The 13,783-nt window shown below is 44.0% G+C and overlaps 1 protein-coding gene across 3 annotated transcripts in view; it reads left to right on the top strand.

The window, feature by feature from the left end:
* The window catches only part of ELOVL5 (ELOVL fatty acid elongase 5), a 58,045-nt gene extending 48,679 nt beyond the window's left edge, over positions 1 to 9,366 (top strand). For all 3 annotated transcript variants that reach the window (XM_006137741.5, XM_006137740.5, XM_075923607.2), the window contains 5 exons: positions 696 to 773; positions 1,804 to 1,975; positions 5,317 to 5,441; positions 6,630 to 6,764; positions 7,577 to 9,366. In XM_006137741.5, coding sequence (XP_006137803.1) covers positions 696 to 773; positions 1,804 to 1,975; positions 5,317 to 5,441; positions 6,630 to 6,764; positions 7,577 to 7,708 — 642 coding nt within the window. In that variant the 3' untranslated portion in view covers positions 7,709 to 9,366. The remainder of the gene's footprint in view (positions 1 to 695; positions 774 to 1,803; positions 1,976 to 5,316; positions 5,442 to 6,629; positions 6,765 to 7,576) is intronic.
* Positions 9,367 to 13,783: the final 4,417 nt, after the last annotated feature.

Raw genomic sequence — 13,783 nt, 5'->3', positions numbered from 1 at the left:
GAATCAAAACATAGCAGAGAGTACTGACTCTTCATGATTTCAGACAATAAATAATTCTGAAAATGTGAAATCATTTGACACAGTGGAAGAAAGGTGAACTATTTCCAAACCAGTAAAACAGTTAATATGATTTAAATTCAGTAACTTTTGAAATATTAGGTGTAGGGCAACTTTTGGTACAATAGAAATATTCAGGTAGTATGCTTGCTATCAGAAGGCACTGGACTGTTTTACAGCTTAAGGGCTGTAAAACTCCAGCAGTTTTCCATACCTAGTTGATACTTTGTGCACATAAAACTTAAGACTCTTTTCTTCAAACAGTTGGGGGGGAAATTTACTTTTGAGCATTTTCCACAGAATCATGGCACTTTCAGTTAAACATTTTTGTGCTTTAAAATAGGTTTATTCAAAAGCGCGCACACAAACCTTTCAAAAGATAGGGCTTGGACCTTTACCTGTGCTGTATAGTCCAGGACACAGTCATTGAAGTGGTCAGGGTGGCAGGAAAGAATATGGAACTGTTATCAACTTGGTTTTCAATCACTACCATGATTCTGTTTGGGGCTTACATTGTAACCTAATATTTCACTTGGATGGCCTGCAATTGGTCAGTAAAGCTGTGGCCATGGTTCATGTGTATTGTAAACTGCAGTGTTTTCATCAGATGATGATGCCTTATTCTTTCATCTTGTCAGCTGCTGACAGGAGTATGGGAAGGAGGATACAATTTCTTCTGTCAGGATACACACAGTGGAGGTGAAGCTGATATGAAGGTAACATTGTTATAACTCAATTGCTACTTCAAATGTTCTCTTTGCAGATGAGTGAAGAACAGAGCAGGGTTTGTCTGTAGTCATATTAAATAAATTCTTTCCCTCCCCCTCCATGTTGCTCAGTGCACCAGAAGTACATGTTGAAGCTTGTCAATTAGTCCCTAGTACGATTTAATCCAGTGTTTCTCAACCTTTTTTTTTTAATAAAGTAGCCCTTTAAAAAAATTATAACTACCCTCCCCCAAGTACCTATAGTTTTCAGACACACACAATTTTTTTCTACTATTGCAACACATTTGTATAAACCACTTAATCATAGCTGGGCAGGTGACTTAATTTTTGGGTGTAAAAAGTACAAAAATTATAAAACTCTGTAAAACTTAAAACAAAAGTTCAGTTTTCTCCAAATTTTAGTTGTGTTGACGTACCCCCCAGACTTCTCTGAGTACCCCCAAAGGTACTCGTGCCACTGGTTGAGAAACACTGATCTAATCATATTTGGTATTTGAAAAGACCTCTTGATGCTGAGTGATGTTTCACATGTACTGTACTATGCCCATTACTGTAGCATCTGGGCACATTTAAACTATTCTAAAATTCATTTTTAATTGTTCATCTCCTCCCCCACCTGATCACCCTGCAGTGAATTGCTTTTCCCTCATGCTCAGAAAACAACTTCTATGATATGTAGAAGTTATTCCCTTCTGATTACTGTTCAGACTTGTTTTCCACAGAGAACATAGTAGGAATACATACATTGGTTAGACATCCTGCCTGGTGTCTCAGTGCACTTTAATAGCCTCATAAATATCCTCTCATAATCCTCTCTCTCTCAATTATAACTGTCTTTAGACTTGTGCCTCTTACAGAAAACTTAATGCAAGAAATGCACTAAGCTTTTCAGTGAATCACCATAAATATCTAAAAGTAGTTAGATGTGTTCTGTTGAGTTAAAGCAGGGTAAAAACACACTCAAAAGGTGTAGAAAACAGCTCCTGAATTTTTCTTTTTCTCCTTCCTCTCTGTCTAGATCGTACGTGTCCTTTGGTGGTACTACTTGTCCAAACTCATCGAGTTCATGGACACCTTCTTTTTCATTTTGCGAAAGAATAGTTACCAGATCACTGTTCTTCATGTCTATCACCACGCAACAATGCTGAACATTTGGTGGTTTGTTATGAACTGGGTGCCTTGTGGTCACTGTAAGTACTGTGGTGGGGAGAATCGACAACAGATTTACGTTTTACTTGTGTCCAAATTCTGCCACAGAATGTATACAAATAACCCCCCTTGGCATCAGTCTCAGGATGTGGCCCACTTTGCTTAAAATGCAACAAAAAAATTAAGTTGCTTTATTATATTACAAGCAGTATCAGTAGTGGCAGGCATGGAGCTGCCTGTAGGACTCTCATAACATGATTGAACAGTGAAAGTGTTTTAGTGTAGGTAGACAATAGCTTTTGCAGGAAGTACAGTCTGTTTGCCTGCTGCTGAGTGACCACCTTGGTCCAGCACTGTTGGGATCTGACCGGTCCCAAACAAGAGGATTTGCCAGGGAAGGTTTCCTGCCACCAGTCTACAAGCCTATCACCTGCTGCCGGCAGGCTGCCCCAGCAGGCACCCTGACTCGCCTTCCGCCCCAACCTGGCTGGGTTGCTTGCCCACCTGCTTCCAGCTCCCTGGACGTCACAGGCTTCGCTCCTGGTGTGGAGCTCTGGCCCTACTTGCCATGGGCTGCTGTGGGGCTCCAGCCCAGCCCAGCCCCACCCCTCACTCCTGGGGACTGCCGCAGGGGCTCTGGTCCCAGCCCCAACCTCCAGGATCTCCTGCAGGGCTGTGGTCCCAGGCTTTTGTGAGTTGCAGTGGGGCTTCTGCCCTGTGCTGACATAGGCTGCTGGGGACTCTGGCCCCAGATCCATGCTGCTGCAGGCTGCCATGGGGCTCCAGCCCAGCCCTGCCCTCCCAGGGGTTACCACAGGGCTCTGATACCAGCCCCACACTCTAGGGAGCTGCTCCAGGGCTCTAGCCACAAGCTCCTGGTGAATGCCAGGAGAATCCAGCCCTGTTCTGCCATGGGGCTCCAGCTCCATGTTCCTAGGGTTCTGTTGTGGGGCTCCAGTGTGGCCTTGCCCTCCCCAGGGTTTACCATGGAGTTCTGATCCCAACTTCATACTCTAGGGAGCTGCTCCGGAGCTCTGGCCGCACTCCTGGGATTGCCATGAGAATCTTACCCTGAGCGGCCATGAGACTCCAATCCCAACCCCATGTTCCCAGGGGCTGCCATGGGGCTCCAGCCCCTTGCCAGCACAGGCTGCCAGAGGATTCCGGCCCTAGTCCTGCGCTGCCTCCAACTCAGCTGGTGACCCTGTTTTTCCCAGCTCCCATCTGTCTCTCCTGTCCTTAGGCTCCCAGGCTCTCTGGTCTAGGAAGACCAGAGGTGGTGTTAGACCAGTTTTCAGAGGTATAGCTTATACAGCACATTGAAATACTCAAGCATATTTTACAAGGAGAAACAGGTTTTTTTCAGTCAGGCTTGGAAGCCTGTTGCAGATATGTGTAAGGTGGCTAATAACTGTTGGAAATCAAACCATTGTCTGAGTCCATCAAACTTGCTCACTCAGGATATCTGTTCCTTTAGATTATTCTGTTATGGGGGGTGGCCATAATAAATTGTTTCAGTTAAAAGGAGACAAAGATCTCCTGGACACTCGTAAATTTGACTGCCTGTTTGGTTGGTTGGGTTTTTTTGGGGGTGGGGAGAGCTTTTTTCATCTTCCCATCTGTCCTCTTTTTTACAACCTTACTATTGCTCTCCTCTGGCAATTTCACTTTGGGTTCTTTTAATTTCAGTTCCTTTTAACTGATATTGTTTCCTAAATATATTGGCATAAAAATGTCTTTTTTTATATATATGAGCAAGTAATATTTAACTTGAATAGTGTGCATATGTAGCTGTTCTAGAACAATGTAAACAATGGCACATAAAATGGGTACTCTGAGCTGTCTGAAAATTCCCAGAACTTTGAGGCTTGTAATCAAAAGCAGTCTCCTAATTTCAGTGGAATTGCCTCGCTAAGGGAGATAGGCCTAAAATTAGACTTGTGATGCTTTGGTTTGTGGATCTGTTCGTGTGTTTCCACCCTCTTGCCGCCTTAATTTTTTTGAGCAGACAGAGCATTGAAATGCACAAGAACTTTAGTTTGGATAAATGGACCCAACAAGTAGTTGTGCAAGGTTGGCACGAAATATACTGATTGTATAAACAGTTGCAAAGGCCCCGATCCCTGGGGGCTTATTGCTTACTAGCAGATGTACTTGGCATTGCTCAGGTCCTTAACTGTTTGGGGCTTGTTAAAAGGAAACTGTACCCGCTTTATTTACATGACAGTATATGGAAGGAAGATGGGAGAGGGAGGCTCCGAGCAAAGGGTTGTGTGCCGGGGGAGGGGCTCAGAGACAGAGTGAGAGTACAGGAGTGAGGACAAGGAATAGGAGGGGCAGGGGCCCCAGGCCATGGGACTGGGAGGCTGGGGAGGGGGAAGGAGGTTACTGGGGCTGCCCAGTGACAGCTCATCTTGAGAGGCCATGGCGGCACTCTCCATTCGACAGCTGCTCCTGCGGGGCTGGGACTGTAATTCCTGGCTGGCAGCTCCTCCCAAGAGGCTGGGGCTGCAAGGGCTGGCCCCATCCTACAGCTTGGTTGGTGAGGAGGAGGGGTAGGCTCAGAGGTCCCAGCTTCCAGCACTGATCCCGTGGCCCACAGCTTGTTTGGCCTTCAGCAGCCCCCTCCTTCCTGAAGCCTGTTTGGGGGCTTGCAGGCTGTTGGGGGAAGGGCAGGCTCCAGTGGTGGCCCTGCCTTCCAAAGGCCCCTCCATAGCCTGCAAGTTATCTGGAGGTGGGGGAAGTCTCAGGGCGCTGTCCCTGGCCTCCAGAGGCCCCACCCATGGCCTGGAGGCTGTGGGGCATTGGTGAGGCTCTAGGGGCTGACCTCAGCATCCTTTGGGGGTTCCTCCCACCCCATGTCCTGCAGGCTGTCTGGGGGGACCAGGCTCTGGGGGCTGCCCCCCTCCAACACCCTCCGTGGCCTGCAGGCTTTCTATGGGGAGCAAGCAGGCTCCAGGCTTCATCCAGGGGGCTTTTTACCGGTGTGCTGGCAGGCAAGATGGCAGAGCCCCAGCTCTACTGGCCACTCTCTTGGTGCTGCAGCTGCCCCCAGTGGTCACTCTCAGCATTACGTCCCTCCCTTTCGCATCCTTCTGCTCTGTCCCCTCCCTTTCCACGTTATGGGAAATAATCCCATTCCTGGTACTTCCCATTTTCCAGGAAGTTTAAGTTAAGGTAAGAGGAAGCTGCATGCCAAATGTGGTGGTCCTATAATCTGACTCTCTTTAGACCCTAGTTTTGGGGAAACTGATTTACAAAGCTCCAGTTGATGTTTCAAAAGGCCCCCTTTTGTGGCTGTCCATTTTAGTGCTGTTCCATTTCCATGTGCCAACTAGTGTTCAGTATTAAAATTACCTCTTTATTTCCCTCTCTGTTTTAGCATATTTTGGTGCCACTCTTAACAGCTTTATCCATGTCCTCATGTACTCCTACTATGGATTGTCTGCTATTCCGGCTATGCGTCCGTATCTGTGGTGGAAGAAATACATCACTCAGGGGCAGCTGGTGAGTTATTCAGTCTTTGGTTACCTGCCAGACTTCTCTGGAGGAGCTGTTTTCCCTATCTATGGGGAGGGGGGATTTTAATTTCTTGACTGAAAGCTAATAAACTAGAGAGCATTTTGTATTGTGTGTAGCATAATGGGGGCTACTGGGCAGTTGTTATAATGTAACAGTAAGTTGTAAGGAGAAGATTAGTAATGGCTCTGCCCATGCTTCTCTGACTTGCAGCTTAATTTGCTCCTGTGTCCTACCACTGGATTTCCTCTGTTTCTGTAGTGCAGATACAGAGAAAAACTAAGTTTCTTCACAACCACTCTGAGCCTGTGCATTCTTCTAAAGCATTTGTTAGTCATTGACTGATGCTCTGATGACAAACTGGAAGCTGCATGTGACTCAGACATGCAACTAACAAGGCTCTTTATTCTAATCCTGCAAAGTAGTTGTTTTCCTGCCTGGCTTTAATGTGCAGTTGTAAATGGTTCTCTAAATACTGTTCAACATTTCCCCCTTTAGTTACACTGTAAAGAAAGTAGATTTAATCAATTGTATAATTCTGTGTTGTACTCCTTCCACATCCATTTGTACTGTTCTTTTATACCCATGCTGGTGCCTGTAAAATGGTTTTCAAAAATAACAAGAGTGGCCTGAACCAAAGGTCTGTCAACAGATGTTTACTAAAATCCTTACTCCTGATACAAAGGCAAAGGTGTCTTCAGACCAGCAGTGGGCAATAACCAGCCTACAGGCCGGATATGATTCACCAGGTTAGCCACTGGTGGGTGGCGGCGGCGGCGGCTGCTGCTGCTGTATTTGCCTGTCTCTCCTCTTGCAGCTCCCATTGGCCACAGAGCGCCATTCCTAATCAATGATAGTTGCAGGAAGTGGTACAGACTGGGACACCACTTCCCACAGCTCCCATTAACTGGGAACAGTGATATGTGGCAAATGGGAGCTGCAAGTGCCTGTACCTGCAGAAGAGCAGGTAAATTCAGGGGTGGTGTCCTACTACGGGCTAACCCTGGTGAACTGCTGCCATCTTATTGCCTACCCCTGCTTCAGACACACTTTAATGATCATTTTGACTTGTTTAGCAATAATTACAGTAGTTCATGGTTTGTTAGGTTTTTTCCCTCTTCTTTTCACTATTGTGCTCTGGTTTTGTTTTGTTTTTTTGTTTTTTGTTTTTTCCAGACGCAATTTGTCCTGACAATCTTCCAGACAAGCTGTGGTGTTGTTTGGCCATGTGCCTTCCCTATGGGGTGGCTGTATTTCCAGATCTCCTATATGATCTCTTTGATTATCCTCTTCACAAATTTCTACATTCAGGTAAAACAAGCATGCATTCATACTTTGCACCAATCTTAACCTGAAAGACTTGAAATGTGTTTTTTCCTACTTCGGTATAAAGCTTTTTTCACTATTGGCACTTGTCAGCCCTTCAGCATGTTGGGCTCCTGTATGTGGTATGTGCAGCTCAAGGAGATTAGGAATTTGGATAATGAGTTGATGAACAGCTAAGCACTTTTGGTAGCAAGTAAAGGGATGTAAAGTATACGTGTGTAGGAAATGGTGCTCTATTCAAGGAACAGCTTTTCATTTTGAAATACAGTGGTGACCTGTAAAGGTAATTTTCAGTGGACCCATGTAAAGAAGTATCGTGCATGACCAAAGCTTCAAAAACCGTGACTGTGTCATGTGTGATCATAACAACTTTTAGGAAATCGCTTCAAAACTTGACTTGTATGTATTTCTGGCAAAGAATAATTTTACAACTGTTTAAAAACAAGTAGTCCAAAATGTGTTAGCCTCTAAGATGCCACAGGATTGCTCATTTTTAAAGTAACAGACTCCCCCAGATACCTCTCTAAAACATAAAACTGTTTGCATTCATACTTGTTTTTTTCTGCAGTCAGAACACTAGCAGGCTAGCATTAAGCCTCTGGCTTAAAAATTCAGCATAATAGCTACTGATAAATTCATCTCTGAATGTGTTCAGGACTTAAAATATATCAAAGTAACCAGGGACCTGTGCTAGGAATCGGATGTGCAAGCCATGTTTAATTGCTTTGAGGGAATAGGCCATTTTATATCTGATTTTAAAAAATAACAACCCTGTGTGTGCATTTTATGTATTTTAGACTTACAAAAAGAAGGCATCCTCCAAGAGGAAAGAATATCAGAATGGCTCTACAGCCACTGTGAACGGGTACACAAACAGCTTTTCTTCCCTTGAGAACAATGTGAAACAAAGAAAACAAAGAATGGATTGAAGATCAAACTGAGGATCCATTTTGATATCACAAACAACAAAATAATCGGATTGTAAGCACAATAAGAGTTGTGCACTGACACCCTAACAGCAACTGTAACTATTCCTGCCTAGAATAGTGCGATTTATGTAGGACTTAACCTGTGCAAACACCCTAGAAACTGAATACAGAATATAAAAGTAGGTTAAAGTTAATAATTCTAGGCATCACTGACCCTGCTATAGACTGTGGAAGGGAGTATTATTGTAGTATATGACACTGCTGTTGCCTTACTAGTCAATATAATAGGTGCTGATTCACAGTTTCAAAACACTGTAATTCAAACTCATGTTTTTTTACTGTAGATTATGCATGTGATTGTAAATGTAATTTGTACAATGTTGGTTTCAGTAGGTAAACACACATGCCTTAAAAATAAAAAGCAAGGCCCAAAGCTTATTATTGTTTTGAAAATTAGGGTATGTTTAACTTCGAGTTGATTGACTTCTTAAGTCATTTAGAAAATCAATTGATTGTTTTACTGTACTGTATGTGATGCATAACGTTAAACATCTCCTACATGTTACAGTGAAATTGAAAATGATGCCTTTAGTTTTGTATATTTGGCTTTAATTGACTAAGCAGTCACAACAGAGAGAAATTTATTTTACCTTTTTAATAGATCTTATTTTTTTATTTTCCATGTGTCATTAATGCTTAAACTGTCCAGCAAGACTTAAATTATTGTCTCTAAGAGTTAGGGACTATACAAGGAGGGTAAACCTTTTTTATTTCTTTGATTTGATAAATTGCAAAGCAGTTTTTAATGCTGGAAACTGCCAGTTTCAAGCATTGTGGTACCACAGCCATATTCAAGTTTCAAAAGTGACTGGATAGTCCTTTTCAAATGCAATTATTCATATTTAAGTTGGCATTTGTATTGCTATTTGTGTAGCATACTTTAAGTCACTTCTTAAATGTGCCTAGTTCACAAAAAGATTTTTTCCACAAAGTAAAATTAAACAGATGTTCACACACCACTCAAAAATAATCACATGGACATGTGCTGGAGATGAGTGTTTGTTTCCTGAGTGTAAGCTGCGTAGATCACCTGTTACCTTTTGGCTTATCTACAGATATGTGTAGAACTGCTTGTTAAAATTCCTATTAATATAAAATCTTGCCTTGCACAAATGAGGAGTCAGTGGCAAAGCAGACATCTATAGCTGGTATGTTATCTACTATGGTGGAGTTTAGATTATGAATATGTTTTCATTGAGCTTGAGAACATTTAACTAATCATGCAAGACATTCTGTTGGTCATTTGCTTAAGTTTGTATGTTAACTATTTTGTTTGATATTTATATAAATATCAGTTTTAACATATTTAACATTTTATTTTTTGCACATTTGTTAGGGAAATAATGTTTTCTTATTAGCCTGGGGTGGGGGTCCCTTAATTCTTTTAAAAGAGACACAACATCTGTTTACATTTACATTATCAAAGCTTGTGTGTCTTCATTTCTAGGTATTGGTTTGCACAGACTTTACATATTTCAGTACAGCAGTTGTAATGTTCAAACTATGCTAAGTGTGCTAGAAATAAACTCTTAGCTCATCTGAATATACCTACATTGTTAATGTTAGACATTGTTTAATCATTAAAACATTTTTGATTATTCCTGCCTGAATTCCATAAGGTGTCTTTATGGACTTGATACTGCACCTGATTTTTTGTATAATGCCAAGTGAGAACTATCATGGTCCTTAGAAATAAGGGGGAACTACAAACACAGAAATTTAACATGCACGTACATCAAATAACAAATTCCTTACAAAAACATTGGCAGCTCCAAACACTTAACAGTTTCTTGGCTATCATTGTAGGTATGGTGGGTGGATTAAACCTTTCAGTGGAAGTAATGCCTTCTTACGTGTAGACTGGGATGTATGGTATGAAAACAAGACAAAAACTACAGTCCCAGCCATAGTGCATAATTTTCCTGACTCAGAAACACAGTCTCTAAAATGATAATAAATCCTGTCTCTCAAACACTGAGGAATTAATTGTTTGTAAAGCCTTCCCTAGGCTCTGCTACCCTTACCTCTGTGCCCTACCTGTACTTAAAGCATTTAATCAGTCTTGTAAATGCCCATCACCATGGTCTCTGAGCACCTCACAAAATCATAAAAGCGTGCATAACTATTTATGGGCTTGTTTATACATGAGGGCTACGTCTACACTGGCCCCTTCTTCGGAAGGGGCATGCTAATTTTGAAAGTGGGAATAGGGAAATCCGCGGGGGATTTAAATATCCCCTGCGGGATTTAAATAAACATGTCCGCCGCTTTTTTTCCGGCTTGGGGAAAAGCCGGAAAAAAGCGTCTAGACTGGCCCGATCCTCCGGAATAAAGCCCTATTCCAGAGGATCTCTTATTCGAAGTAGGAATAAGAGATCCTCCGGAATAGGGCTTTATTCCAGAGGATCGGGCCAGTCTAGATGCTTTTTCTGGCTTTTCCCCAAGCCGGAAAAAAAGCGGCGGACATGTTTATTTAAATCCCGCGGGGGCTATTTAAATTCCCCGCGGATTTCCCTATTCCCACTTTCAAAATTAGCATGCCCCATCCGAAGAAGGGGCCAGTGTAGACGTAGCCAGAGTGATTCAGGAACAGCTGTTCCTAAATCACATGTAGACAAGCGTTAACTCTCTTCCCTCCAGGCTGCAGGCTGTTACTGTGAGAAGGCTGGATTGAGAAAGTAAAGCATTTTCCTCTGAAGGGCCATGGTTATTTTGATTTCTTCCAGGAGTGAGATCCCGTTTCGTGGGCCAATGTCCTAAGCAAGATCTGTCTCCTGCATTCATCAATTAAACTCCTGAGAATGAGTTTCATTGAGTGGTATGTAGCAGTCCTATGGGGCTTGATCAGACAGGGAAATGCAATCCCTCATAACTAACCTTTTATGGAGAGCTTTTAAGATGAAGGCTAAAACCTTAAACTGAACCTGGTATTCCCTGGGGAGTCAGTAGTGGAGTACTGTGGTGATGTGCCATGAGGTTCATTTGTTGCTGGTTTGCTGTATTCTGAACACAGTACCTTTTTAAGGTCAGTGGTTTCATACATTGCTACAAAACAACATAATAATCGAACTGTAGCAGTCATGAAGGTCTCCGAATGCAGCAAGAGAGAATTCAGTCTTGTGGCCAGCTGTCAGTGGCAGCAAGGGTGGAAATTGGAATGTTCCACGCACATACCATTAGGTTTCCTTCCACAAGCTAACTCCACACAGTGGATCTCTAGTGATTACACACATACAATAGCTATTGCCCAATACTATCTGAGAGGGTGTGTAGTCTATCCGCCTTTACCATACTGATGCAGTGCTAAGCTTTTTCCTCTCAGTCTATTCATGTAATAGTGTGACCAGGAAATTTGGCATGTAGCCCTAGCTCTGCCGCTGACAGACTGTGTGACTGTAGACATGTCATTGCACCTGTCTGCATTGGTTTCCCTGCTTGTGACATGGGGATCATGATGATTTCATCTGTAAAACACTGATGGGTGAAAAGTGCTAAGTGTTCAGTTCAATTTTAATACTAGATGCAACAATGACTGCTGCCATCTTGGCAAGGAGTTCCCTGGGAATCTCTAAAACATCTTGTGCCAAAGAGCCAGGCCCTGTGGACTGGGTGCAGTGAGACCCCACAACAGACTCTGGCATGGGCTTCCACATGGAGCTTTGCTGTCTACTTAAAATTGTTCCCAATGACCTAAATCACACCTGCTTAGTTAGGGTTCTGTCTAGCTAATATATATTGTGTATGTGCCACATTTCTTCAATGCTATCCAGACCCCGGTGCGTTTTAGAGTTGAATGTGTGTTGTAAATAAACAGGAAGCAGATAGAAGGGCTGATGGATTCCGAGAACATGCTGTTCTGAGTAATGCCAGTGTGAATGTGGATATCCCTGAGTGTTGAGGCATTAGTGCAGCTGCCTCCATGGCTTCAGGGAATACAGTATTGTTCACTTGGTTGCTAGGTTTGGGAGTGGGGGCGGAACAAGCTCTGGACATGAAAGGTAGCAACAGCAGGCATTGCACCAGTGCTGTTCATTCCAATATTCACCTCTCATCAGACACGGAGAAAAACAAGAGTAGGCATGCAGTCTGCAATGTGCCTGAGCATGCGGGTGCCATGGGGACTGTGGGGTGATCATCATTTGTGACTCATGTGCAGAACGGGTGTGTGTGTGTGTGTGTGTGTGTGTGTGTGTATAAAGTGAGGGTTGCTATGCCTTTGCCATCACTGCAGATTTAATTGGGCTCAGCTGTGGATTTTCCCCTGTAACCTGCTCTCTGTTCATACAGCCCCCCGCCACAGGTGAAGATTTGCGGGGGAGGCATTGCATCCTTAAACTGGATATGTTGCAGAGATGATGGGGGAGCACCCAATTTTCTCCCTTAGTGCTATAGATGGTGGGTATCGAAACTGGAACAGGCAAAGCTTCCCTGATCCAGGCTGTGGGCTCACCCATGTGCCTCTGGGAGGCCCCACCTGCCTCCCCTCTGCCCTAAAGCTGGAGGCAGGGGGGACATAGCTCAAGCAGGTTGGAAGGTGGGGGCATGAGGGGATGGTTGGTCTCTGGCTTCTCTCGGGGGGGGGGGGGGGAACTGTGCACCCCGCCAGCTGAATTCTCTCTGGGGCCAGCCCAAGGGTAGGGATAGAGCAAACAGGCTGCCACTAGCTTCTCCCAGGGCCTGCAGGGACCGTGCTGTGGCCAGCAGCTGCTGGCCTGGGTGGTGAGGGCTATGCTGCTGCCTAGCACTTGCTGCCCCCTGGGGTCAGGCGTGAGTAGAACTGTCTCTGCTGTCACATTCCTCTCTTTTCTTTGGCTATGAAAAAATAGCATTCAGGGCACATCCTATTATCCTGGCACAGCCAACCCCTGACCTTGCCTTATGATATAAGAGGAAGCTGCATACCAAATTTGGTGCTCCTAGCTCTTATTGGTTAGGACGAGTTCTAGAACAAACAAGACTCACAAACAAACACACATTTCTAGAAGATGTAGCAATATGTGCTAGAGTTCTCCTCCAGGTCATCTAGGAAATGGGAAGACTCAAGTGTTCTACTTAAAAGGGAGAGATTTTGAGAATCTCCTCTCTTTTTTGCCTTTCAAAGGCACAACATGAGTTAGGTCTCGGACTCCCTTTTGTGCATTTGCAGAATCCATCATCCCTTTGGAGAATTCCTCCACAGAGGCTCCCTATAGGAGTAAAGCCCTGTCACACTAGGTACTACTCATAGAATCATAGAGCTGGAAGAGACCTCAGGAGGTATTCAAGTCCAGCCCTCTGCCCAAAACAGGGCCAATCCTAACTAAATCAACCTAGCCACGGCTTTGTCAAGCTGAGACTTAAAAACCTCTAGAAATGGAAATTCCACCACCTCCCTAGGTAACCCATTCCAGTGCTTCACCACCCTCCTAGTGAAATAGTTTTTCTAATTTCCAACCTAGACCTCTCCCACTGTAACTTGAGACCATTGCTCCTTAGGCTGTTCTCAGTAGTGACGGATGGCAGAATTTCTCCATCCTCTTTAGAACCTCCCTTCAGAAACTTCACTTCTTTTCTGCAGACTAAACAAACCCAAATCCTTCAGCCTTTTCTCATAGGTCATGTGCTCCAGCCTCCTAATTATTTTGGTTGCCCTGTCGAATGCGTCCACATCCTTTCTGTAGTGGAGGGCCCAGAACTGGATGCAATACTCCAGATGTGGCCTCACCAGTGACAAAGGGGAATAATCACTTCTTTTGATCCGCTGGCAATGCTCCTCCTAATGCAACCTAATATTACATTCGCTTTCTTGGAAACGAGGGTACATTGTTAACTCATATCCAGCTTCTCATCCACTTAATCCCTAGGTCCTTTTCTGCTGAACTGCAATGTACCCATTTGGTCCCCAGCCTGTAACAATGCTTGGGATTCTTCTGTTCCAAGTGCAGGACTCTGCACTTGTTCTTGTTGAACCTCATCAGATTTCTTTTGGCTCAATCCTCTAATCTGTCTAGGTAACTCTGGACCCTATACCAACCC

This window comes from Pelodiscus sinensis, chromosome 3 (assembly GCF_052426305.1).
Source record: "Pelodiscus sinensis isolate ZL-2025 chromosome 3, ASM5242630v1, whole genome shotgun sequence".
Lineage (NCBI taxonomy): Eukaryota > Metazoa > Chordata > Testudines > Trionychidae > Pelodiscus > Pelodiscus sinensis.
The sequence above is the reverse complement of the archived record's forward strand: the minus strand, read 5'-3'. Positions and strand labels throughout refer to the sequence as shown.